The sequence below is a fragment of the Macrotis lagotis genome, chromosome 5, assembly GCF_037893015.1.
Source record: "Macrotis lagotis isolate mMagLag1 chromosome 5, bilby.v1.9.chrom.fasta, whole genome shotgun sequence".
In the NCBI taxonomy this organism is placed as follows: domain Eukaryota; kingdom Metazoa; phylum Chordata; class Mammalia; order Peramelemorphia; family Peramelidae; genus Macrotis; species Macrotis lagotis.
The window spans coordinates 254,109,068-254,137,044 of NC_133662.1; the positions used below are offsets into that span (position 1 = coordinate 254,109,068).

General features: G+C 37.6%; 1 protein-coding gene across 3 annotated transcripts in view; it reads left to right on the forward strand.

The window, feature by feature from the left end:
• Positions 1-27,977, forward strand: part of BAZ1B (bromodomain adjacent to zinc finger domain 1B) — a 58,220-nt gene that overhangs the window by 4,491 nt on the left and 25,752 nt on the right. For 2 of the 3 annotated variants that reach the window (XM_074189429.1, XM_074189431.1), the window contains exons 2-6: positions 991-1,107; positions 9,500-9,644; positions 9,928-10,129; positions 12,264-12,385; positions 17,275-17,472. In XM_074189429.1, coding sequence (XP_074045530.1) covers positions 991-1,107; positions 9,500-9,644; positions 9,928-10,129; positions 12,264-12,385; positions 17,275-17,472 — 784 coding nt within the window. The remainder of the gene's footprint in view (positions 1-990; positions 1,108-9,499; positions 9,645-9,927; positions 10,130-12,263; positions 12,386-17,274; positions 17,473-27,977) is intronic. The other variant, XM_074189430.1, reaches the window with a different exon arrangement.

Genomic DNA, 27,977 nt, shown 5'->3' on the forward strand with positions numbered 1-27,977 from the left:
AACCTTTTTCCTTTTTTTAGCTAGTTTAGAGTTAGAGATGAGACTTCAGAGAGGAGGTCATGTGGTCTGAACTCCTTCCATTTACTGGTGAGGAATTGAGGCCCAAGGAGAAATTAAGCGATTTTCCCTAAAAACACTGAGTGAGGATTGATTGTAGATACAGAACAGGAAGAGCTCTTAGAGGCCTTCTAGGCCTCACCTCTTATCTTACAGAGAAGGAAACTGAGGCACCCAAGGTCTTGAGATAATAAATGGCACCAGGATACAAACTCTGCGTCCTCTTCACCTCCTAACCCCCTTTACATCTAGCCTCCTTTCCACTGTACTGCTCTCCTGGCATGAGGATTGAAACCTCATTAGTCTGTTGTTAGCATTGGCTGGCTTCTCTCCTTCAGCCTCTCAGACTCTTGTCTGAGATGTCCTCATTGGTTCCCTCCCCCCTTCTCCTTTTCCCTGAGACTCAGCTTCAGCTTAAAGCCAGAGTCACCAATGAAGCCGGCAAGCTGGCCTTGGCGCTCTATTGGGCATCTCCAGCTCTGCTCCTGGGGAGGGGTGTTCCCTGACTTCTACCTTGCATGAAGTAGATGGGATGTCCCTAGACCAGAACACTCTGAATGAGACCATTCCTCCTACCAATCCAGAGAGACATTTGCCCTGCCATTTCCAAGCTGCTCAGGGTCACATAGTAAGTTTATGCCAGCTTGATTCTGTCTGCTCTTCTGATTGGCTTAGTAAGGTTAAAAAGTATCCACACTCAGAGGCTAATACTTCTGGATTAAACTCTGAGTCATTTAATGGTGATTTTGTGCCTTTCCTAATTCCGTACTTAATTCATGGCCCTGGTTCCCCTTTAGTTTGGTGTATTTGAGTCTGGACACATTAGACTCTTATGAGTTTTGTAATTATGACAAGCATCATTACTTGAGAATTGAGTTCTTCCCCCCCCCTCCATTATTTGAATGTTGTTTTCCTGAACTCCGGCTACCACAGAGAGTATGAAGCCCGCCTGGAAAGATACAGTGAACGGATTTGGACATGTAAGAGCACTGGGAGCAGCCAGTTGACCCATAAGGAGGCCTGGGAAGAAGAGCAGGAAGTGGCTGAGCTGTAAGTATCACTTCGGGGTTGGGAGAGTCAGCATGAATCTCACAGATGAAATGCTTTTTGATATGAAATGCTTTTTGACATTCCAAAGTTGGGATGATGGTGGATCCTGGTGAGGTTTGGTTCATGCCTGCTCCAATCCTCCAGGTATGAGGTGAGTTAAACCTGCCCTGGTTACCTAAACCTTGTTTTCTCTATTTGCAATGGTAAGGATCATCTAGGCAAATGTGACCTTCCTTGGGGCAGAGTGAGGGTTACTTAAATGTATTGAAGTATGTTCCAGAGCAGGTTCTCTGGTGAAGCTCTCACAATCAAAGGAAATGCTTTCCACTTCTTTTAGAAAATAGTAATGAAAATAAAAGGGGTCCTTCTCCCCCCATATCTACATTCTCTGATTTCCCTAAAACCTATCCATGGAGTCTTGGGTTCATCAACCCCAAGTTAAGAACTCTTGGTTGAAAATTAAGGAGAAATCTTGGGTGTTGGTATCCTTAAATTTTAATAGTGCTTCACCTCTTAGTGTAGAAAGACTATAAGAATTCCCAGAGAGCAGTTTGAGCCTTGTGCTTCACCTTGGGCAGGCTGACTCTTATTGGTCTCTATAGAGGTCCTCCTTTTTGCTCCAGACTTGGCTTATATTAAAACTCTAGGGCCTAGCTTAGTGTTGTATCTCAGCAGAGAAATCTGCAATCTGAAATGGATGCTTAGGCGAGAAGGACCATAGGTGAGCTGTTTGTTCTTCAGTGTAGGATCATGGAAACAATGTTACAAACGATTCTATTTAGGCTATATCACGTGTTTACAGTATTTTAGGGGCTAAGCTAGGAACTTAACCATCCATTATAACATTTGTTTCTGGGAAAATACATGACGAGATGGGAAGGTAGGAATATTGATCCTAGCCCTGTTCTTATCCGAAACAGTCCAGGTCATGTCAGGAAGTGAGAACCTGTGAGAGTTCCTGAAGTTAATTTCTTTAATAATTTGATTTTTAGGTCCTGGAGCCAAGTGTAGGGCAGGAAAGTGTTTTGATTCTCTGACCTTTAGGTTTCTTATCAGTAAGATAGGGATGGTAATACAGTTCTCTGGTTTACAAAATTCTTATTATCTCAAGACACTTTTCTGAGTTGTAATTAGTATAAAATCCCACAAGTGAAGAAATAGACTTAAGAGACCAGCTTGACCCTTCTAGCTAGCAGAAGTAGCCAGGTTTGAACTGGGGACCCTTGATGGAGAGTTGTCTTTGTTCTTGTCTACAAGACAAAAGCAAAGGGGTCACTATTGTTACTATTCATCATAAAGTAAAGTGATGTGGAATGTAATCATTAGAATACAAACTGCAGAATTACTGCAATGATCATTTATCTGTGCCTGTCATTTCGTGTTACCTTTATATCACTTACATTTCCTTATGTATTCCTTCTCACTCTCATCTCCTCAGGTTCTTGTCCTTGTGTTATCAGAGAAGACCAAAACAATATCTCTGTTAGAGACAAGTTTATGTCCGACTGTGCTTAATTGGGCTAGTAAGAGCTCAGGATGCTCTACTACAGGTTGGGCACAAATAGTCCATGTAAACACTTGGGGTGGGGTCTCTAACCTTGTACATACATCTCATGTTTCCTTTGAGTTCTTTCTATGCTACCTTGCTTATAGAGCACAGCACCTTCTCTAAGGAGGGCATGCCATGCTGGGCAGTCTTGTGCCTGTGTCTCCCATGCCCTATCAGCTTTTGAGAGACCTTTGGGGTGTCCCTGTATCTTTTCTTTTGACCCCTCTGGGAGTCCGTTCTGTGGGAGCTCTCCATAAATAGTCTTTTTTCAGCAAGCATGCATTTGGTTTCAGCTTATATACATAAGAAGAAAGGGAAAAATGTAGTAGCACTGATCAAGGCGATAATGTGCAGCAGTGGCCTCCTGACTGTAGTGTTTCCACATCCACTTAGCCCTCAGCTCTGCAAAGAAGGGAGGGCTCAGGGCATGCCTCAGGAGTCTTTGGAACACCTTGGTCATTCCATTCAACACCATTCAGTTATGATGATTATTGTGCCTGTTTCTCTTGTAGCCAGGGTAGACTTTTTTCCTTCCTCTGCTTTCCTCACATCACAGTAGTCCCTCTAAGTTTCTCCGGGCTTCTTGGCATTTATTATATAAAATAGCACTCATTATTTTCCTTTGTCTGGGTGGAATTTCCTGGGAGGAAGTTCCTTCTACCAGTGGGGATGGTATTTCAAAATGCTGCCTGGGACTGGTGCTGAGGGTGTGCTGGGCTTTTGTCTGTGGCCACACAGCCTATGTGCATCCCAAACTTGATTCTTAGGTTCACTGACCACTATACCACACTGACTAAGAAAATCATAACCAGAGTACCTAGAGAATAATGTGTGGATTTTTGGTTTTCCTCTCAAAATAGTTGGGTGAAATTTGTCCCTAACTCTAAAATTTGTTCCAACTCTAAAATTCTAGAATTGCCTTTTCAAAGAAGACACTTGGAATTTGAAGGCAGAGACAAAAGGAAACTAATTAAAAAGAAATGACATCCTTAGAGTGATGGTGTCTTGAACAAACAAACCCCCAGAGGGGGTTGAGAAGGGAAATTATTTCTCCTACTGTCTTCTACTTACTCTTTTTTAGTCAGTGGGATAATCTGCAAACTAAAATGGAGGCCCTTTTTCCTGGCTTAGATCATGTCAGTTGTCTGGGGTTTCTAGAATGTCTCCTGACTGGCGGAGTCAGGTAACTGGATTCTAGACTGGGCTTCATTGCTGTTAATTTGTCCCTGATCTGAGCAATGACTCTTGAAATTTAGTTTCTTTATCTTTGAAGTGAGACATAAAAGTTGGGTCAGATAAAATAATAGTTCTGGTTGTATTGTATTTATATATGGTGGGTATTATCCCTGAAAAAAACCCGTTTTTTCTGTCTTTTGACTTAGTTGTCTTTACTGGACAAAACCTTTTACGGAGGGAAGAAGGGGGAACATCTAATATAGAAATTGGTTTTTCCCATATTAAAATGCTACAGTGAATTATTGTTAGTGCAGTAAAATGATTTTTTCTTTATAGAAATTATATTATTTCCCCCGATATATTATGCTTATACTTTTGTGACCATATTCTTTTATATTTCATAATTTATTTCTTGTCCAATGTGGAAGTAAAGAGTACCATTTGTTGTCAGGCTTTCCTTGAGGTGAGTTGCCTTCACCTATCACTCAGTTGACTGGCATTTTTAGCGAATGACAAGATTATATATTTTGGTCAGTAGTTTCAGCTTTACCATGAAGAATTTTTTGTTCTTGTTTTTGTAAAAACTTTTTGCTGTTATTTGACTGTTAAATTTAGTTTGGATTCAATCTTTTGAACAACAAATGACAATAAATATTTTTAATTCTTTATGACAAGGAGTGTATTCTGAAAATGACCAGATTTTTAAAATTGTCCTAATATTAGGGTGGGGCTAGAAAAGGAGACTTTTCAGCTACTAAATTTTTCTTTTCAGAGGATTATAGATGATTATAGTAAGGAACTTTATAGATTACTTAATTCACTTCCTTTCATCAGATGAACAAATGACTATGTAGGTCAGAGGTGCTTCTATCACCAAATGTGGTCCATCTTCTTCCTCTGTCACTCGGAGAAGCAGAGCCATCAGTAGAGCTAACTGCTTTGAGTTTACTCTGGTTTCAGGGCTGACAGTTTCCAAATTATTGGACTGACTATTAACTAAGAGGTATTGACAATTTTCTTATGTGTGATTTTTTTTTTTTTTTTTTACTATCTGAATGAGTGGAATGAGGTTAATGTTTTTTAAATATAGATATATAATTTGAGGGGTAAAACTGAGCCACATTGAAAGCTGCCAGATATATTTCTATGGACAGCAGTATATTAAGTTAATTTCTTGGACCTTGAGTGACATATGCCTTCATCAATAATTTATAAATATAATTAGCAACAAAAACCAGCTTTGAGTAATTTGGTTTTTTTCCCTGAATATATTTTCCATTTTTTTCCCTGAGCTTTAGTATTTCTAAATTTGCCCAATATTGTAAGTAATATGACTTCATTCTAATTATTGTATTATTTTTCCTCTGTTTCCCTAAGTGTTAGAGATTTTCTTCAGTGGTCTCAATGTCTTGAAGTTTATATCTGTATCATAGATTACAATCAGATGCATTTCAGAAGCCACCTAGCCCAAGTGGGTTTAGCCTGAACATGAAGCCCTTCTCTCACATTCTCAGCCAGTGATTAGCTAGCCTTGAAAGGTGGGGGGGTGGGGTGGAGGAGGGGACCTGGAAATCCTTCACTCTTAGATAAGATCATTTATTTAAAGCTGGAAGATCTTGAAAGTCATGCAGTTCAGCCCTTCATTTTACAGGGAAGAAAGCTATGGTGGAGGGGATGAAAAAGTTGTCCAGTAGATAGTAAGGTGTTAAATGATGGAATCAGCATCAGGCATACAGTTTGGTCTTTGGTCTTTTCTGCACATTGCTAATTCTGGTCCCAGGGGCCATAGAGAATCAGTCTTCTACATGCTAGCCCCATAGATTTCAAGGTACTTACTCTAGTGGCCTGTGAACCTTCTCTGGGCTTCATCCTGGAGAACATTTCTTCTTTGAACTGAAAATCATTATGACATGGTGTGAGGCTATCCACTATTCTTAGCTCTTTATGGACATTCTCCAAATATCAGTAATCTTCCTAAAATAGGAATTCAGAATGACCAGGGAAGTGGGACTGTAACCTCTTTCGGTATTGTGTCTTTCATAATATACTTCAAAAGATGGTATTAATTTTCTTTGCTATTTTGTTATACTTACATTGAGCTTGAAGTTGATTAAAACCCTTAAGACAGTTTTTAAACTTTTTATTTATCAGGTCCCCCTAGTCTTCCTCCCCTCCCTGAGTCATCTCATATAACAAATATTTTTAAGAGGAGAAAGATCAGTCCAACTGCCCAGTAACATTGAGAGTCCAAAAACATGTGCAGTGTGTGATACATGTGGACAACGGTCCCATCTCTAAAAAGAGATGGGTTGAGGATATCTTCTCATCTCTTTCAGACCTCTTTGATCTTTGATCTTTATAATTTTGTTATATTTACTTTTGATTTTTTTCATGTGTGATTTTTTTTTTCCCCATTTATATTGTCATACTGTCATATAGAAGCATGCAATTCCGTTGTTAGCTGCACCAACAATGTATTAGTGTGCCAATCATGCCACAACCTCTCTTTCATAACTGCTGCCATTTTTTGGTTATCATTGCCAGTTTCAAGGGGGTGAGGTGTGAGGATCGGAGGAGAGGTGTCTTTTCATCTTTTGGGGCCAGGCTTACTTGTTAATATTATCTTATTCTCATAAGCCTTCGTTTTCAGTTGTTCTTTGTTATAGTTATTATGTATCTCTGGTTTCTGAATTTTTCATAGTCATCATTTCTTATGGTATAGTTATATTCCATTGTATTCACCTATTCCCCAATCAATTGTCATCTACTTTGTTTCCATTTCTTTACCACTACAAAAATTGCCACTGTAAAATTTTTTTAGGGTTTTTTTTTGTAAGGCAAATGGGATTAAGTGGCTTGCCCAAGGCTACACAACTAGGTAATTATTAAGTGTCTGAGGCCTATTTGAACTCAGGTCATCCCGACTCCAGGACCCTTACTCTATCCACTGCACCACCTAGCCTCCCCCCCACTGTAAAAATTTTTGATGTATGTTGGATATTTCTTTGACTTCTTTTATAGTCTGAGACTAGCAGTCTTGGATGAACATTTTAATACTTCTCCATAATTACTGGACTTTTCCAGAAGGGTTGGACTAATTCAAAACCCCTCCAACAGTATTGGTATGTTCTTCCCATAGTCTCTCCTACATTCTCTTCATTGATAATTTGCTATAAGTGAGGTAAAACCATAAGTCTTTTGAGAAATGTGTCCCTTGAATACTTATTCACCGAGGATTGTCTTTTATCCTTTGTTAGTTTAATATCCCTTAGCAGAATATTTGCAAAGATATTTTTATCCTAGTTGTATTGACTTTCCCCCATGCAAAATCAATATCATGTGATCAAGATCATTTTTTAAAAATCTTTTTTTTGTGATTGCATTTCAGTGAAAGCTCCTTCCCCATCTTCCCTTTAATCCTTCCCTTCCTTAATCTGATTTATGGAGAGATCTTTTCAGGTTACTTGTGCTTTTTGAGCTTATTGCTGCATGTCCTGATGTTGATCTGATTAAACCTTTTTCTAACATTCTGCTTTTCAGCAGTTTTTGTCAAATAAGAAATTATCTATTTGAGCATATCTTATAACATTCTGTCCTCTTTATTGTTTCTTTTGAATAAGGAAGAAATTCTCTTAATTAGCATCTTCCTACCAAGTTTTAAGTTGTATCTATGAGGTCAGATTTGCTGCCTTCCTGCCTTGTTACTTGTTAGCCAACATACTTTTAGTCTGTGTATACTTAGATGGTTTTCTTGGATTTTGCTTCCTATGTTGAAAATATGCGTACTCTCTTCCATAATCATTTTTAGTTTTAAAAACCCCTTGATTAGATTTGCCAGACATTAGGCAGACACACTATTCCCATTTCATGTCATATTTGCTACTTCCCTGGAGAGGAAACTGTCATTCTTATATTTTATTCTACAGCCCCAATATTCAAATCCTGTCCTTAGATGCCTTCTTTTAAACTATTAGTTCATTTCCAAAATGTTTTATCTTTTGACATCTTTTTCTTTGATGGACAGCAGTGATAAAAAACCATCTAAACAACTAAGATCTTAATTTTCTCACTCCAAATTTCAGAACCTTTTCTAATACTTTCTAAGTTTCTTCTGACAATATTATGTTTAATTATCACTAAGAAGTAGATCATAATATTCTGGTTTTGGCATTTGAGGAACCTCTATTATTATGAGAACAATAAATATATGACTTTACACAGTCACCAGTCAATACTTCACAATTCTTTGGACCTTCTGGATCATCTGATAGACTCTTAAGAATTTACATAATTTTTCCTCTTCAAGAAGGACCTCATTTGTTTATTAGCTCTAAGATAACTGTTCTTGTTATTCTGTCATCAAGATTAGGATTCTCCTCTGCATCTTTTGACCTTTGTTTTTACATAGAAGCCCCCTTAGGTTTGTTTTTATTAATTTTTAAAGAAAAACTTAATTTTCTTTGATAATGCAGAATATAAAAAGCTCTTCCTTGAACTTTGGTAATAAGCCTTTCTCAAGAAGCACCTTACTGTGGGTCCGATTCTCTTCAGTATCTGAAAGCAAAGTATCTTATTTTAGGCAAAGCTTGTCTCTCCTAACAGTCTTTGTTCACTTTAATTGCTAACAGTGTCCCTCAGTTTTTGTTTGTCCTTGCTGTTCCAGGTAACCCTGTTGTGGAATGCTTTTAGGGAATCTTTAGCTCTCAGAGCTATCATTGTTTTTATTTTCTCTCTTAATAAATACCTTGACAGTCACCTCCACCTTCTTTTCCCTCTTTCCTTAGCCTCCATCTTTGTCTTGCCAGAGGTCTTCTCTTTGGGTTGTTGTCCCCCTTTATTCTTGGTCTTGAGCTTCTCCCTCCAAGACCACTTGCTGGCATTCAGATTTCCTCTTCACTTCGAGTTCTGCTCCTCATCTCCTGCAGAATCTGCTTCCATACACCCTGGAAGAGCTTGAATCACACCTGATAAAACTCTGAGGTATTAGAACCCTTACATTCTGGAGACTGGGGCATAACCCTTTAAATGTGAAGTTTTCTAAATTTTAGCCACCTAATCATTTCTTGTTCTAGAAAGATTTCTATTTTTCTATATAGTATTCATCCTGTTCTTCTCCCTTTGTAAATAGGTTTTATTGCATTTGAAGTGTTTCATAAACTTTAAAACCAGTCTGTTCAATTCTTTGATGGGCTCAGTTGGGGGGGGGCGTGTGGTGTGGTGTGGATTGCATTGTATTCACGAATGGGTATTGAATTGAACTAATTTATTGGAATTCAGTGTCCTCAAAAAGAACCCTTTTGGCTTGGCTTACTGTTATTAGACTGTCCACTTAGTGTATTCAGATTGTTGTGGTTTTAGAGTAGTTGTATCTTTCTAAAATTTTTGTGTCTCTTCCCTTGTCATTTTTGGTGCTGTGATGTTCCTTTTTCTAACTTGTACTTTTATAATAGTTTTGAAAATTTGCTTGCTAAGAATTTCATAGCTAATGAATATTGGGAGCTAAGATTCCTTTCACGGGACCATGTAGGACAATGTGTGTTCTTTCAAGTGATGGTAATAAAATAACAAGCTACTAATTTTTGAGCGCTAGGATTACCTTGACCAAATAGCTACCTTTGGCAGTTGTTTTGAATTTTCCTGGTTACAAATCATGACGTCTTTCCTTAGATTGAAGGAGGAGTTCCCTGCCTGGTATGAGAAACTTGTGCTGGAGATGGTCCATCACAACACAATCTCCTTAGAGAAGTTGGTCGATAGTGCCTGGCTTGAGATCATGACCAAGTATGCTGTGGGGGAGGAATGTGACTTTGAGGTGAGTGCCATAATATGGGGGTCTGGAATGGTTTTAATTTACCACCTCTAGTCTTTGGGTAGGACATTTCTACAATGGGCCCAAAGTGCATCTATATGGGAAAAAGCTGCTAGGAGGTTAAATAAAAGTGACTCTCCCCTAAGAAAAAAGAAGAGATGAAATTTTAACCCCATTTCTTTTTTTAAAATCAAAGCATCTTTTAGCTTTAGATACTATCACTCAGTGAAGTAAGTTGTATTTGTCTTAATTTCTAAAACTTTTTTTTTTGTTTTGCTTTTCATAGGTTGGGAAGGAAAAAATGCTGAAGGTAAAGATTGTGAAAATTCATCCTTTGGAGAAGGTGGATGAGGAGACCTCTGAGAAGAAATCTGATGGTGCCTGTGATTCTCCATCAAGTGACAAAGAGAACTCTAGTCAGGTTGCCCAGGATCATCCGAAGAAGGATCCAGTGATAAAAGAGGATGAAGGCAGGAGAGATAGTATTAGTATGTATAGTGTTAGTTTTAATCAAGGGTTTGTACTCAAAAGACCAATTCATTTGGTCCTGCTCAGATAATAATCACACTGTTCTGTCATTTTACCTGTTAACTAATAAGGAACAAACCAGTAAAACTTTCTCTAGGCAGTTAGACAAGGAAGCTGCCTTCAAGTCCCTTTAGGGCATCCATTGTAGAGGGTCATTTCTCCTGGTCTTTGGGTGACTCAGAGGGCCTGGAAGAAAAGAAAAAGACTATCATTAAAGCATAATGTGACTAAATCGTAGAAGTTTATTTTAATTTCGTTAAATAAATTGCAAAACAATTTTAACATTCATTTAATAAATTTTTAAGTTTCAAGTTCTCTTCTTCCTATGCCTTCCTCCTCCTTGAGAAGGCAAGCAATATGATACTGATTATACATGTGAAGTCATGCAAAATTTCTTTATTTCCATATTAGCCATGTTGCCCCCCAAAAAAAGCTCATAAAAGTTTTAAGAAGTATGCTTCCATCTGCACTTAGAATTCATCAATTCTCTCTCAGAAGGTACTTTTTTGATCAGAGTAGCTAGCTAAGTCATTCACAATTGATCATCATATGATATTACTGTTAACTATGTACAATGATCTGGTTCTATTTACTTCAGTTTGTATTGTTTCATATGCAACTTCCCAGGTTTTTAATGAAATCATTCTGCAGTGTTATTTTTTATATCACAGTAGTACTCCATGACAATCATATACCATAATTTGTTCAGCCATTCCCCAAATGATGAGTATCCCCTCAATTTCTAATTCTTTGCCACCACAAGAAGAGAGGCTATAAATATATTTTTGTACAGATAGATCGATAGGTCCTTTTTTTTCCTTTACTTTTCTTTGATCTGTTTGGGATACAAACTTAGCAGTGATATTTCAATGGCAGAAGTTTTGTTGGGCTGATGAAAACTTGGTCTGCTACAGAGTTTAACAAAATCTTTCTTTGGATTTTGATCTAAATCTCAAAAGACTGAAGTTAGTGTTCAAGAGAAGAGTTAGCAGGGAATTAGTGACTTTAATTCTTCTTTTCCTGTTTCTGAGTAGGGTGTAAGCTGAAAAGGGGTCCTACCACCATTTCTCAGTTAGCTAACCATTTTTCTTCCTCAACTCACTGTGAAAACACTAATTTACCAATGGTAACTTATAATTTAGGTGTAGTATTTAACACTTTTAAAATTTTTTTATTCCTGGAAAAGTATTTTTTAAAATAGGTTTAAACTAGAAGCATCCTTTGCCTAAAAGAATGACATAAAATATGTCAGCTGTTGTGTTTTAAATTCTTTTCTTGAATAATATAAACAATCATAGCATAAACCTGAATTGCTCTATTCCATGAGTAACTTAAGATCTTTTTTGTCCCTTTTATTTTTTATTTTATTTTAAAAAATATATTTTTATTTAGGGTTTATTCTTTTTTTTAAATTGAAGAAGGAAAAAAGACCATAAATCTATAGGTCAATGAGATAAATAACCTAAGACCTTTCACTCTTTAGTATGATGATGTGAATAGTTTTCAGTCAGCACAAGCTGTTTTTTGTTTCAAAATATTAAAATGCTAATAATGTTGTCCTAAAGTTTAGTGAGTTAGGACTCAAGAGTTTTGGGGATTTTTTTCTCCATGCTTTTTCCTAATATAGACTTTAAATTCCTAATTTAAATTTATTTTTGCCATTTAAATTTAAGCATGAATAATTATTAATGAACCCTCAGATTCTAATATTTCTTTTTTTTGATTCTAATATTTCTTAAGAATTAACTTAGTTCTGTCTTTACAGTGAATGAACAGAATAATCTTATGACAGTAACTTACTAATTCCCACATGAAGCATATTATATTAATGGAAATTATTACATGATGTAGATTTTATAAAAGTAGCTTTGGTTTTCCCTAAGCTTTGACAAATTAAAAAGTGTTTTCCTTAAATTTAAGAACTCTTTGGAATATGGATAGGAGTCAGTAATGAATATTTCATAAACCTGAATTCTTAAGGGGGAAAATTTTTTCATGACCAGTAGACTAGCCTCAACAGGATAGTATTATTGTCGGCTCTAGTTTATTTATCTGTTACTTGTTCCCTGAATTCATTTTTCTTCATCTGTCCAGGTGACAGGGCACGCAGGTCTCCTAGAAAACTTCCTACTTCTCTAAAGAAAGGGGAAAAGAAATGGGCTCCTCCAAAATTTCTGCCTCACAAATATGATGTGAAACTGCAAAATGAAGAGAAGGTATGTTGGCGCTTCAACTTCCTTCCAAGAAATATCAGAAAAAAAGAAAAAAATAAAGTTCAGTTATATTATATAATGTATGAGAATGATTAATACACTTACTTTCATTTAATCATATCATAGGTTTGAGAAAGACTGGGAGGTGCATTGTGGTCCAGTTTTCAGTATTTATAATTTCCAATGATCCAGAAACTCCCTTTCCTTGCAGCTCTCATAGACCTGTCAGAAAGGGAGATTTCTCCAGTCCTTAGCCACTATTGTGTGAGATGGTGCTAGGTGCTAGTGATGGTGCTGTGGGGGCTTTTTGGGAGTGAGTGAGGAGCTTTTTCGCTGTGTGTATATCTGTAGGGGTTACCTTGGGTGTGTTTAACTCCTGTGGATACTGAGAATGAGTTTGATTTCTATCTTTCCTTCTAAGGGATCCAGGAATTGTTCTTTTTGCTTCCTTTTCCATTGTTGTCCCTGTTAATTCTCATCAGGGTTTATTTCTGTTCTCAGTGAGGGCTTCGTGAAATGAAATTCATTTTCTCTTTTCTTAGTGAATGTGAAGCAATAAAACAGCCCTTTCCATATTTTAAAATGAATTTAATGACTATATCTTCTTCCCCAGTCAGTCCAAGGCAAAGCATCTCTGCCTTCAAGAATCAGATTGGGTGGGATCTCTGCTTTTCCTCTTAGTCCCATATGATTTGGGGAAAGCAAGTTCTCTTTCTGAGCCTTGCTTTCTCCATCTGTAACATGAAGCGGGGAGGAGGGGGACATTTGATAGTCCAGTTTAGTGAATCCATGATCCTGTAGTAAGGAAAGGACATTGATGATGGTGGAAAGTCTTTGCCTAGATAGAGGTGAAATAATTTGTAAAGAACATGGGGGAATGTGACCTCAGCGAGCTAGAGAAGTATTTCAGGGTCCCTGCCAGGTCTATCTAATTAAATAAGATGTAGGCCCCAATAGGGAGAATATGATAAGTGTATAGCAGATGATTTTCCGAAGGCTAGAAAGAGAAAAGAAAGAATTACTACTTGTAGATGACAACAGGGATCGAAGAAGGCTTCCTTGGAAAGGTAACACATCTCAGCTCAGAATAATAATAATGTTAATAATGATAACTAATATTCTCTAGTACTATGTGTTAGGCTCTGTTCTGAGAGCTTTATGCATATTATCTCATTGGATTTTTTCCAACAACCCTGGGGAGGTAGGTGCTATTACCATCCTGATTTTTCCAGGTGAGGAAACTGAGGAAAGCTGAGATGAAGTGACTTGCACAGAGACACACAGCTAGTAATTTTCAGGGACTGAATTTGACCTCAGGTCCTGCTGACTCCAGATCCTGCCATCAGAATGGGTAGAGGCTCAATGAAGAAAAATGGAGGAAGAAAGCATATTCTAGGCCCAGGGGTCAATGTGAGCAAATCCAAACAAAAGAAAAAGAGGGGAGGGGGTACAGTTTCAGGGAACTGTTTAGTTCATTTTGTAGGAGGGGGTGAATGAGGAGGAATAGCAAGCTACAACTACCTGGCTGTAAGAGGTCAGTTTAAATTGTTTATTCAAGATGGGTTTTCGGAGTCCGGACATTTTAGCCAGGGAGGGACATAATAAGAGTATTAATAATCAGTAGGATTTTTATTCTAGACAGTTTGCATTTTTTTTTTGTTTTATTTTACATGTTCAACTTAGTATATTTTAAAGTATATTTTTATTTGTCTAAATTTGTGAATGTATGCTATGTCCTTCTGGAAAGGCTTCACTTATAAGAAAGAACTTGTAAAATGAGAAATAACAGTAGTAATATTTAGCCACTTTGAAAAAGTTTATCTCAGTATACTTAGGAAACAGAAAATTAGCAAAAAACATCTAATTGAAACACTTAATAGCTTTAGTAAAATAGCAGAATACAAAACAAATCCAAAGCAAATGGTCTTTTTATATTGCATTATAAAATCTAGAAAGGGTTAAAAAATAGACACATCCTATTTGTAGTAATAGTCAGATTCTGTAGTTTCAAAATGCTTCTTGAAGCAAATCACTGAAATAACTGAAAGATAATCATGGGTCATGACAATACTGTCAAAATTAACATACAAATTTAGTGCTATTAGATCAGTCAGACAGTACCAGGGGGTTGCTTGAATGGAATAAATCTTACTGTGAGAAACAAAAAAAAAATAGCATATTAAGAAAAACAATCCCCCCAAATTGGAATAAAACCACTGGAACATAAATTACTTTATAAAGCGATTTTCTAAACTTAGTTGGTAAAGTTGGTTTAGAAAATTAAAAAGTAGATCATTACAGGTCAGATTAGAAAAGGAAGAGTCAAAATCACTTTACATAATCTAGAAAAGAATTCCGTATTTGACAGAATTGCCTGGAAAAGGTAGGAAGGATTCTGGCAGAAAATTTCATCTAAGTAAACAGTTTCTATCACATAGCCAACAGTAAACTTAGTGGATATGCAACCAGGATAGCGAGGGTTTCACCACTTTAAAAAGAGAAGAAAATCAAATTAGGCACTTAGCTTAATGAAATGAATTTGTGATAAAGGGAATAAAGATTATGAAAGATCTAAACTGGACAATTTCAGTTGCAAGTAGTTTAGAAACCTGCTCAAACATAAATAGTGCAACTAGTATAAGAGGGGAGAGAATTAACTCTGGAAAGAACGATCTTTATATCAACACATCTGAAAATATATTTGCTCCTAACAAATATATAAGTGGTCAGAGGATCTTAACAGTTTTCAGATGACTTCTCAAAAACTAACAAACTGAAAGTGCATCAAAAACCTTATCTGAGGAATAAAAGAAATACAAATCAAAGCTGTTCTGATTTTTACTTCACTATCATCAAATTGGCAAAGGAAACAAAATAGGAGACTAAGGAGTGCTATGAAAAGACTAAGGGAGAATGGGTTGATTTGTGAACTAGTCTAGCCATTCCTCAAAACAATTTGGAAATCATGCAGAGAAACTAAAATTGTTAGGTGCATACTTCAAGTAGTGAATAAGAGCTCAAGTATACCAATCAATTGATGACTTTTATGTTTTGAATACACTAGAGATATAGATATAAAAGTAAAACGATCCCTACTTTATTAGTGGGCTTTTACTAGTATCAGATGGATAATGACACAAACCTTTCAATTGGTAGACTATTATGCTTTAAGAAATGTTGGGTATAATGAATCCAGGAATATTCAGGAATATTAAACTGTTGTAAAGTAAAATAAACAACTAAAAATCAATCAGTCTCAGACAAACACACACCATATATCTGAGTTTTTTCCCTGTTTCTTCTTTTTTCCATCGTGTGTCTGTGTATAATTATTTTTTAAGAAAATAGGAAAGATACTTCCTTTTCCTTATTTTTGGAGGTGTTAAGAGTTAAGTGACTTATCCAGGTTACACAGCTATTAAGCCACTGAATCCAGATTAGAACTCAGATCTTGACTCCAGGGCCGGTGCTGTCTGTATTCATTGCATCACCTTGTTGTCCCAAGAGATATTTTTCCATCATAGCTTTATGGTGGGGAAAAAAAATTACTTCTGAATTTCAATTAAGAGTTAACTCAGAGCAGCTAGGTGGCGCAGTGGATAGAGCATTGACCCTGCAGTCTGCAGGACCACATGAGTTCCATTTCTACCTCAGATACTACTTAACTACGTGACCATAGGCAAATCACTTAATCCCTTTGGCTTGAAAAACAAAACAAAAATACAAGAATTATCTCTGGCATTCCTGGATAAATAATCCTTAATTAAAATAGAATGAGTCAAAATAGAAGATAATTTGTGTAAGATCAAATTGTGCAACTCCAATATTGCTGAGGGATTTGTTGACCACCGATGAGCTAAAGGAGGCCTTTCCTGGCTTGCTTATTCTTATCCAGGCTTCTCTCTACTAGATGTACTAAATGGTAGAACCAAAGAGAACCTTGGTTTAGCCCTACCACTGGAAACTTATCTTTGGGCCATGTGGCATCAGGGCAACCATTGTTATAAAATACTAGAGAGGAAGAAGTGAAGCTTCAGTCTTGATCACGTTACAGATTTCTGGTATGAACTGCTCCACATTTTATTTTCTCAGAAATGCATAAATCAAAATGAGACTGATAATTTAAGCCCTAGAAATTTTCTGCATTTGTTTAGTACACAGGCCCTGTCGTGGAGAAGCAGTTTGCTTAACTTGAATTCCTTTTAAAGGGGATATTCTATCTTTAGATTTACAATTTGTTTTTCATGTCACGATAGCATTTTTTTACAGATGGCATTGGGTTTGATTTAGAGAATAAATTGTGGGGGAAATAAGAGATAGAGTTGATGTTTTCATATAATTGGAAAATTTTCATTTTTGATATAGTTCCAGAAAGTGACTAAAGTGGTAAAAGAAGTGAGAAATTAGGGGCAGCTAGGTGGCGTAGTGGATAAAGCACTGGCCCTGGAGTCAGGAGTACCTGGGTCCAAATCCGGTCTCAGACACTTAATAAGTACCTAGCTGTGTGGCCTTGAGCAAGCCACTTAACCCTGTTTGCCTTAAGAAAACCTAAAAAAAAAAAAAAAAGTGAGAAATTGTAGGTAAGTGGACCTAGAACTCTATAAAGAAATGTTTCCCAATATTTTTAACTTCTTGAAACTGGAATGGACACCCCCTTTAGGTAATGAGTTGTCTGTTCACACAGACATTTGACAACACTTATCAGGACCAAATTTAGGTTAAAGATGAGACTAGATAGCATCTGAGACCCTTTCTATGGTAAGATCTTTTGAAAATATTAAGAACCACATGGATCTCAGAATCCTGAAATATGAGCCCTTTTTTCCCTCTTTCGTAAAAATGCCATTTTGTTCTACTCTATTCACCATCATGAATTTTGTTTGACTTGCTAGATCATCAGCAACGTCCCTGCAGACAGCTTAATTCGTACTGAGCGACCGCCTAACAAAGAGATTCTGCGGTACTTTATCCGTCATAATGCTCTTCGTGCCGGCACGGGTGAAAATGCGCCCTGGGTGGTGGAGGATGAACTGGTGAGGAAGCATGCCCTGCCGAGCAAGTTCAATGACTTTTTGCTTGATCCATACAAGGTAAGGACTCAGTGTGAAATGCAGAACATTAGGTCAAGTTCTTGGGAGCAAGGGGGAACAGCAGGAACAGTACCGCCATAAGGGTGACATTCAGGCGTCGGAACTTTTGAGCTAGTCACACCCCACTGGGAAAAGAGATCGCTTTGAGAACTTATATTTGGTGCTCTAGGACTAAAGATTTGGGGTTTGTTTGGTTTTTTTTTAACCTAATGAAACATCATTAAATTAAGAAAAACTTGTTCAGTATGATTTTGTATTTTGTACAAGTACTAGCTAGCATGTGTGAATATTTGCTGAAACAAAATTTAACGCATATATTTATATTGTTCATGAGCAGTGTTTTAACATTTTCAAAATAAGTTGTTTGGTCTTCTTCAGAATCATCACTGAGGGTTTTTTAAAGCTTTCCTAAATGTAAAAAACTAAATTTTTATCTTGTGGTGATTTATAAATGAATTAGTAAAACATCATTTGTTCATTATCTTTAGAAAACATTTTTTGTATGATTTCTGTTTTCAGGGTATGATTTCATCATCTTATTGATTCTGTGAATCAAATAAAATTACTTATTGGTGGTCTTTCACTAAAAGGGAGAGGAGATTTATGGTAGAGTAGTAGAAATGCTTGTGTTTTCCTAGAATTTGAGGTTCCTTCACAGGATTTTTCTTTTAACTCTTTTAACACATTCTATGGAGTAAGTTGTAAGTCATGTGATAATTGGGAAACTAAGTATGAAAAATATTTTAACAGTTTGTGGTCACAAACAAGATAAGGGATTCTTCTGATTCTTAATCTGGAGTCTTTTCCACTTTGTTAATTTATTTTATCATTTGTGCCTCTTAATTCATCAGATGAACTTGACTTTAAAAAACAAAAAATAAAACCTCAACTTTTCATGTTTTTGTAATAGTATTTTACTTTTTTAAAAAAATATTTTTTAAACTAAACATCCATACTATCCTCCCAGTTGAGAAAGAAAGAACAAAAAAACCCCTGGTACAAACAGTTATGGTTAAATAAAATAAATTTCTTCTATAGGACACATCCAAAACAAATATGCACATCCTAAGTCAGAAGTCTTAGTAGCATGGTTTCCATTCTGAGTCCTCTAGAAATAATAGATGATGATCATCAGTTTGATCAGTTGTATGTCTTACAATATTATTACTTTATAACTTATTCTTCTGGTTTCTTCTTACTTGACTTTGCATCAGTTTTTACAAGCCTTTCTAGTTTTTTCTGGAACCATCTCCTTCATTCTCTTCATCATTATAGTTCATACAACGTTACTTTGTTCAGCCATTCGCCAATGGATGGGCAGCCTCTCCATTTCTAGTTCTTTACCAGAGCAAAAAGAACTGCTATATATATTTGTACACTCTTAGTTTTTGTTTTTTTAGGTTTTTTGCGAGGCAGTGTGGTTAAATGACTTGCCCAAGGCCACATAGCTAGATAATTTTTAAGTGTCTGAGGCTGGATTTGAACTCAGGTCCTCCTGACTCCAGGGCTGGTGCTCTATCCACTGCACCACCTAGCCTCCCTTTAGTTTGTTTTTTACTTCAAGGCAGTGGGGTTAAGTGACTTGCCAGAGGTCACAGGACTAGTAAAGTATCAAGGGTTTGAGAGCTGATTTGAACTCAGGTCCTCCTAACTCCAGAGCCAGTGCTCTCTATTCATTGCCTACCTAACTTCCCCCGCCCCCCCCACCTTAATTTGTTTTGCCTAGAACTGATCCTTACCTTACTCACTTTTTCTCTTTTTCTTCCCTTATCTTGTTCCTTTCCCCACTGAGTGGAATGTGTTCCTGTACTCATGTGTGTAGTCTGTCTTCCCTTGACCAGGTGGTTCGGATGAGACTGAGTTCAAACTTCAGAATCCTCCTCCTATGAACCCCTTCCTCATTTAGAATTCTATCTATATACCCTGATTAGAGAAGATCCTGTCCTCTCATGTCTTAGTCCTCTTCCCCTCCCCCTCTAACCCTCCCAGGTCTTTATTCCATCAAGACTTAACTGAATCCCTGCCAGGCAGACCCTTTGATCTGATGTGGATGGTTCAGAGCACATACATGTATCATTTCACCATATTAGAATAGAAGCAGCTTATCCTTGTTTAAGTCTCTTAGGTTTGTTCACATTTACGTTTTTAATGTTTCTCCTGCTTCATTTGTTTGCATTTCAGAATTTCGAAGTTCTGGTCTTTCTTCAGAAATGCTTGAAAGGTCTCAGTTTCATTATCAATCCAATTTCAGATTTTCTGGGTACATTTTGCATTCTGGCCTGTTCTCTGCTACTTTTTACTTGGGACTGCTAAATCATGTGTGATCAGCCTCTGTGACTTCTCAAACCTTGTGAATTATTGCTTCTGTCTGCTGGTAGTTATTTTTCTTTAACCTGGAAGTTCTGGATTTTAGCCCTGATGTTCCTGGGAATTTTTATTTTGAGGTTTCTTTCAGCAGGTAACTGATGGGAGTCATTCTATTTCCACTTCTAGATTTAAGAAATCTGGACTTGACTATTTTTTTAAGGTATTCCTATGATTTTAAAATTTTTGATTACTTTTTTAGGTCACTCACTGCTTTTGCTATATCTTACACTGTCTTCTATGTTATTCAGCTTTTTAGCTGAATATTCTTATTAGCTTCTTATATGGTCAATTCTAATTTTCGAAGTTTGATGTTTGAACAGTGTTTTATACCTCATATAACTAGCTCTTAATGCTCATTCCAGTTCTTTGTTTTCTTTTCCATTTTATTCCTCTAACTTTTGTTTCATTATAAAAATTATTTTTAAACTCTTCATCTCTTCTAGGAATTTTTAGTTCAGTTTGTGTCCAAGTTATTTTTTCTTTGAACCTTTGATTGTAGAGGGATTGAATTTCAAAGCCCAGAGCCACATGCTTCTCAACCATTTTATAAAATGCTGGATCCTTATCACCTCAGTTCTTAGAGTCCTGGACTTCCTGATGACCCTTTGACCTTTGTGCTTAGCATGAAAGTCTGACTCTTTCTTTGATCCAGACCTCATTGATGAGAACACCTTGTTTATTGATAAAGCCAAGTGTTGTGTCCTCTTTTCTCATGTGAATAAAGCACTAATGTTCAGACAGCATCCTTTTGTACCAAGAGAATCTTCTAATATGTGAAGAGGAGGATTAGTAGTTCTCCTCTTGGCCTTTCAGATGGATCCTCTACACCTTATGTGCCTCCCATCCTCTCTGACCTTTCAGTGACTGCTGCTGGAACTTATTTCTTGTTAGATCTTGATGCTCTTCTAACCACCCTTGTCCAGATTACATTTCTTCTTCATATCTGACTTTGGAAATCCTTTTTTTGGGGCCCTTGCTTCCAGGGATCTCCACATTTTCCAGAGCCCTTGTGGTGGAGCTTCCATTGGTCCCATCACTTTTTACTTTCTTCTGAGCAACATTCTATTGTTCAAGTTATTTATTTTTTTTTAGGTTTCTTTTTGCAAGGCAGTGGGGTTAAGTGGCTTGCCCAAGGCCACACAGCTAGGTAATTATTAAGTGTCTGAGGCTGGATTTGAACTCAGGTACTCCTGACTCCAGGGCCAGTGCTCCATCCACTGCACCATCTAACCGCCCCTTATTGCTTAACAGTTTTGAGAGGAATTGTGTGAGGGGATGTGAATCCCTCAAAGGTAAAAGTGTCATAGTTTTCTTTGTCTTATTTGATTTCTTTCTCATGATTTCTCAGAGAAGGTACAGAAAAGATGACATTGGCAAGAAATGTAATGACCAAAATAACCAGTGTTGGTCTGATACTTGATCAGTTAGTGATGAATCTTTGTGTCTAGACCATCAACACACTTGACCAGAACCATGCCTTCCTTCTCAGTGTCTTGCTTGCCATCAATCAGTGCTTTGTGGACAGCAGACATTCAATGAATTATAATTGGAAGCAAGTCCCTCTCATTTGTTCCTTTGGGTTAAGTGTTGAAGGAAATATGGGACCTGAGAATCCTGTCTTTGGTGGCACCCTCCTGACTTTTTTTTTTGTTTTTTTAGTTTTTTGCAAGGCAATGGAGTTAAGTGGCTTGCCCAAGGCCACACAGCTAGGTAATTATTAAGTGTCTGAGGCCGGATTTGAACTCAGGTACTCCTGACTTCAGGGCCAGTGCTCTATCCAATGTGCCCCCTAGCCACCCCTACCCTCCTGACTTGTAATCTATCCTTTCTTCAAGATGTGTTTGTCTTTGGGCCTTGATGAAGACAACACAACTGTGAAGTTATTTAGATGTGAGTTCTTAGCTCCTGTCATCTAATTTATACTAGTTTAGCATCCTTGTTCCACAAACAAAAGAGGTTTCTCATCTCTTCTATTCATAATGTTGTTAGATTAGAGAGACCTAAATACCAGGAAATGACCATCTAAGTCCTTGGCTTGGAATTTTTCTTTCAGTAAATTTTGTAATTTGAATTTTTATGTTTGAGAACAGCAACAAGAGGCACTCGTTCAATTAATTAGTACAGTGTCAGTTTCCCTTTGTGTGAGCTTATTTCTGATGCCCTTTTATTTCAATTATTATCTTTCTGATTATTTAATTCATCCTTGAAACATTACAAAAAAGTACAAAGGATTCAGAACATCATTGGGCAAATTAGGGACCTTGTCACGTGCCTGTCATAGGAGCAAGAGTGGCAACAGGGGACCTTTGGAAGTGTTGGCAAGAATCTTTTTCTCTGCATTGTCCTTGGAACTTCACAGCAACCCTGAAGGGGATGGCATTATTAAATCCATTATACAGATCACTAAAAGGTGAAGTGAGGTCCCAGTGCTAACTGGCTCCAGCATGGCTAGTTAATGCTGTTGAGTTTGGTTTGAGGATATTGTCACTAACTAATACGTTAAATTTTATGAATTTAGTAATATTAATCGTTTTTGATATAATTCATTTATTAAGGACATATATTAATGTGAAGCAAATGGTGGTGATAAGTGTTACCCAAGTTGCTAAAACATCTCTAGATAATTGTCCATCAGATTAAGGTAAGGCTTTTGTTTAAATGATGGCTATTACTAATGAATCATCATCAAGTATTTATTAAAAACTTGCTGTGGATCAAGCAGGGGTATATTACTTGTGTCGGGTCCTGGGGCTACAAAGAACAGGAGTGAAATAGTCCCTTTTCTCTGGGAACTTTCCTACTAAGGACACATAAACACTCCATTAAATCTCTGTTGAGAATAAAGGGACAATTCCAGGTAGTTAACTCCAAGGAAGTTTATGACGCTTTGTGAAAGACAGCAGGGCTCTGGGAAGTAAAGGGGAGGAGAGAGGCAGTGCAGCATTCCACAGAGTAAGGATAAACAAAGTGAAGGCAAGGAGAGAAGTGTGTTTGTGTGTGTGGAGTAGAGAGAAAGTCAAGTGTCCAGTGAGTTGGAAAAATAATTGGGGCAAGGTTGTGATGGGTTTTGAAAGTTAAGTAGAGCTGGTGTTTGTTAGGTGTAGTAGAGAAGCCACTTTCAGGAGGGGAGTGATATGGTCTCATCTTAGAGATTGTGGCAGGGGATACCAGATAGTGAATGGTTGCAGTCATCTGGGCAAGATGTGAGGTGGGGCTAAACACAGGATATGGGCCCTGAGAGGAGAAAGGAGATGGATGTGAAAGGTATTCATCTTCAGACCATGACTTGACTATAACTGAGTCATCAGAAATCATGCCAGGATCCCAAACCTGAGAGCCTGAAAGACTTGGGCAACCTTTCATAGAAGGAGGGCTTTAGAAGAGGGATCAGTTTCAGGAGGGGGTATATAGTTTTAATCTATTCACTTTGACAATGTATCCAGACCAACCAACTTAAAATACCCACTAACAATTGGTGACGGGTGAGTCATCTCCAGAGAACTCAGAACAGGCTTCTAAAAAGATGAGCCCCCAAGGATGTCTGAGGGAGGTGTCAAAAAAGTATGCAAGAGAGATATCATGGAAACCCAGAAAGCAGAGAGTATCCAGGAAGAGAACGGTGGTTTGGAAGGTGAAGGCTGAAAAAAGGCCAGCCAGCAACCACTGAAGACTTTGTTTTCATACCTTGTAGGAAGCCCTGGAGAACAGAGCAAGCTCTCCCCAGAAAACAAAAGTCTGTCCTTCTATTTGGATGGACATTTAAGGAACTAATTTCATTCAAGACCTAGCTACAAGCTAGATGGAAGGAGCACTGTAAGCTGAGAGGCTGCTTGGAGAAGGTAGAATTTGAGTTGGGTCTTGAAGGAAGTCAGAGGGGAGAGAGTATCGTGGGCAGGGAGGACATTCAAAGGCACAGCCTGGGTGTCCAAGGAACCTCGAGGAAGCCATCGTTGCTAGGTCCCAGAGTTCCAGAAGGGATGGAGAATGAAGGAGGCACTGAGGTTAAGCAGTTTTCAGGACCAGACAGAAGAGTTTGTATTTGATCTGGGAGCTATGTGGAAGCAATGGATGTTAGAGTAGGGGTTGGCATGGGAAAAATCCCTGAGCAGCTGTTCATGACTTGGAGGAGGAGAAGCTATTGCACAGTCCAGGTGAAAGCTGATGAGAGTCTGAACGAGGGGTGACAGTGTGAGGAAAGAGAAGGGGCATCATCTAAGGGAACCTGGCAATCCAAGAGAGAGGTGTGGGGGCTGCATCTGGATGGCAAAGGGTTCAAAGAGTGAGGTGAGAGGAAGTGACATGACAGAAAGGGAGGAGAGATGGGATGAGGATGAGGACTTGATAGACAACAGTTGGATCTGATGAAAGTCTTTTCTTTATTTATGGTTTAATTCAGTTCCCAGTTCTGTTCCTCCTTCCATCCCTCCCCCATCCCTGAGACAGTAAACAGTCAGAGGTTTTCCATGTAACATTTCCCTGTTAGTCATTTTGTGTAAGAAGATTGTAAAAAGAGGAAATAAATGGAAAGGAAGTAAACTTGGCCCCCTCTCCAGTCTAGGGGCAGGAGCAGCTCTTTCTCTGGAAGCTGGGATAGTGGGCTTCCTCATTAGTCCATTGGCTTCATGTTAGATCATTGGATGACTGAAAATTAGCTCTGTCATTCACAGCTCTTCATCCAGCTATGCTGCTGTTCTTGTGCACACTGTGCTTCTGGGTCTGTCCACGTCACTCAATATCAATCCATATAAGTTTGTCCAGCTTGTTCTGAAGTCATTTTGTTTATTTTTCAGTAAGTCAGAGCATTTCAGATGTTTGAAGGTCATAGTTAAGGGTCTTCTAGGAAAAGGTTGAAGCTTAGAGAGGATGATTGAGGTTTTAGTCTGCTGATGAAAATCAGAGCATTTAAGGATCAAGGTCACACTGAAAATGAAGGAGCTTCTTTTCAAGAGACAATGTGAGGAAAAGGAGGATGGAGTGGGAGATACTTTCCAGGTTTTTTTGAGGTGAAAAGAAAAAGATGAGAGTTAAGGCAATTGGCCTTAATTTTCTTTTTGAAGAACAGACCTTGACTGAGAAGAGGGTAGAGTGGTGGAGGAGAGATAGAGGAGGCTTCAGAGGATTAATTTGGTTAGAATACCTTCTCTGGGGAGTGAGATAGGCAGTCAATTAGGAATTCCCTTCCCCCCACCTCTCCCAATGAGTTGATTATGCTAAGTGGGGGGTGGTTTTATACTTTTTCAGATTGCCCTGAGTCCAGCCATGCCGGCTCCCACTCGGCTGTGACTGCCCAGCATGCCCCATGCTGAAATGATCCAGCTACTGAAGGACTCTGCTCACCCAGGGAGCCGGCCATTTGGGAGGGGGTTGGGTGAGTCCATTTCTTTGCTTTTTAAAAATATGTGGTGTGGCTTAAAAAAAAAATCACACCTTCTAAACAAAAGGGATTACTGGACAATCACACTCCACCCCCAAAGCTGAACTATTCCAGCAGCTCTTAATATCCAAGCTCTGAAGCATTTTTAGGCTTGACTTGGAATGGAAAATGGGACTTTGGAGAATCTGATACCAACTTTGAGAACTTGCTCTTTATTCCTTTTTATTTATTTGTTTTAAGCGTTTAAAGAAAATTTAAGTTCCAGAGTTTCACTTCCTCACCCATGGGAAGTCAAACAATATGTCAAATATATATGTGGAATCATACAAAACATTTTCATATTAGACTTCACAAAAAAATAAAGTGGAAAAATTCTATTTGAATTTACAGTCTTTGGAGGTTTATCGAATTTTTCTCAGCATGAGTCCTGTGGAATTATTCTGGATCATTGTATTGAACAGAGTCAACTTTCACAGTTAATTATCATTACATTGCTGTTATTTTTTCAATGATCCCCCTGGTTTTACTCATTTCACTTTGCATCATCTGTTACTGTAAATCTTCCCAGATTTTTTGAAAGCTCCTTATTTCTTCTAGCACAATTTATCGCAGCTTCTTCAGCCATTCTCTAGTTGATGAGCATCATCCCTCAATTTCCAGTTATTTGCCACCACATAAAGAGCCAGTATAAATATTTTTATAAATATAGGTATCCTTTTCCTTTTTCTTTGGTCTCTTTGAAATACAGATCTAATGCCAAATCAAAAGTTATGCCCTTTGAACATAGTTACAAATTGTTCTCCAGAATGGTTGAACCATTAAAGTACCTTATTTTTCCTCATTCCCTCCAAGCATTTGTCATTTCTGATAAGTGACGACGTATTTCAGAGTTGTAAATTTTCCTTTCGCTAATCAGTGGTGATTTAGAGAATTTTTTCACATGACTATAGATAGCTTTGATTTCTTATGAAAACTGACTTCCTATACTTACATTGCTTCTCATTGGGTATTGGCTCTTATTTTCATAAATTTGACTCAGTTCCCTATTTCAGAAATGAAGCTTTTATCAGAGAAACTTGCTATAGATTCGTTGATATTCTTCATTCTTTCTTGTCCTTTTTAGTTAGCAAAATGTAGTTTCACTTATTATCTTTTTTTTTTTGCTAGGCAATGGGGTCAAGTGGCTTGCCCAAGGCCACACAGCTAAGTAATTATTAAGTGTCTGAAGCCAGATCTGAACTCAGGTACTCCTGACTCCAAGGCCAGTGCTCTATCCACTGGGCCACCTAGCCACCCCCCCACCCCCAAATTATCTCTTTTAATTGGAATTGTTTTGCTTTTGCTTTCTGTGAGGTCATAATTGCTTTTGCCGTCTTTTTTTACTTCAGTTGAAGCCTGTTAGATTCTGCTCCAGCCCTGTGTTCTAATTCTGAAGTATGTTACTATTGGATTCTGGTTTCTAATCCATTTTACTATCATTTCCAATTTATGGGTTAGTTTAATCCAGTCCCATTCACATATATTATCACTATTGTATTTTTTTCTTTTTATCTTGTCTCCCCTCAAAAATCTGTTTTGCTTCCAACCACTGTTTATCCTTATCCAATCTCCCTTTTATCACTTCTCCCTGTCCCTTTTATTTTATTCTCTTCCCCCTCTTGTTTTTGTCTTAGGTAAGAGATTTTTTTTATATCCGCTTGTGTGTGTGTGTGTGCGCGTGCGTGCGCACGTGCACGCATCTATATATAAAATATTGTATGAATGATATATCACTACTCATGTGATATTTATATGTTAATTATATTAAGGCATAATATAGTATACAATACATAATAATATATTAATATTCTCTCTGAGTTAATTCTGATGAGGTTAAGGTTTAAGCATTGCCTACTACCTTCCCACCTTCCCATTTTTCTCTCCACTAGAAAAGTGCTTTCCTTTTTGAGAAAATTTTCTCATTCTACTTATTTCTTTCTTCACCTTGTGTGCCCTTCTTCCTTCTTATATTCTTTTCCTTGGAGATCATCCCAATGTAATCGACTCACATCCATGCCTTCCATGTAGACTCCTAACTGCTCTAATGATAAAGTTCTTAGGAGTTAATTTATCATTCCATATAAGAAAGTATCCAATTTGACTTTCAATCCCTTATGATTGTTCTTTCATGCTTCTCTCAAGTCTTTTCTTTGACTGTCATCTTTTCTATTCATTCTGGTTTTTAGTAATGCTTGAAATTCCTCTGTTTCATTAAATGTTCACCCCCCCCCCCCCACGCCCAAAGTTCTGTGTAGTTGATTTTTGCTCTTTTGCCCTCTGGAATATTGTATTTCAAGCCCTCTGATTTTTTTTTTTTAATTTTTGTTGTTCATTGGTTTCAGTCATGTCTGACTCTTTGTGACCCCATTTGGGATTTTTTTTGGCAAAGATTTTGGAGAGGTTTGCTTATTTTACTGATGATGAAACTTAATACAAAACGGGTTAAGTGATTTGAATTCAGGAAGGTGAGTCTTCTGACACAAGGTGTGGTGCATTATCCATCACTTAGTTGCCTTTTAGAATAAATTACTGGGTTTTTTTTTGTTGTTTTGGGGGTTTTTTTTGTGCTAGGCAGTGGGGTTAAGTGGCTTGCTCAAGGCCCCACAGCTAGGTAATTATTAAGTGTTTGAGGTCAGATTTGAACTCAGGTACTCCTGACTCCAGGGCAAGTGCTCTATCCACTGTGCCACCTAGCTCCCCCCTAGAATAAATTATTGTTGAAGAT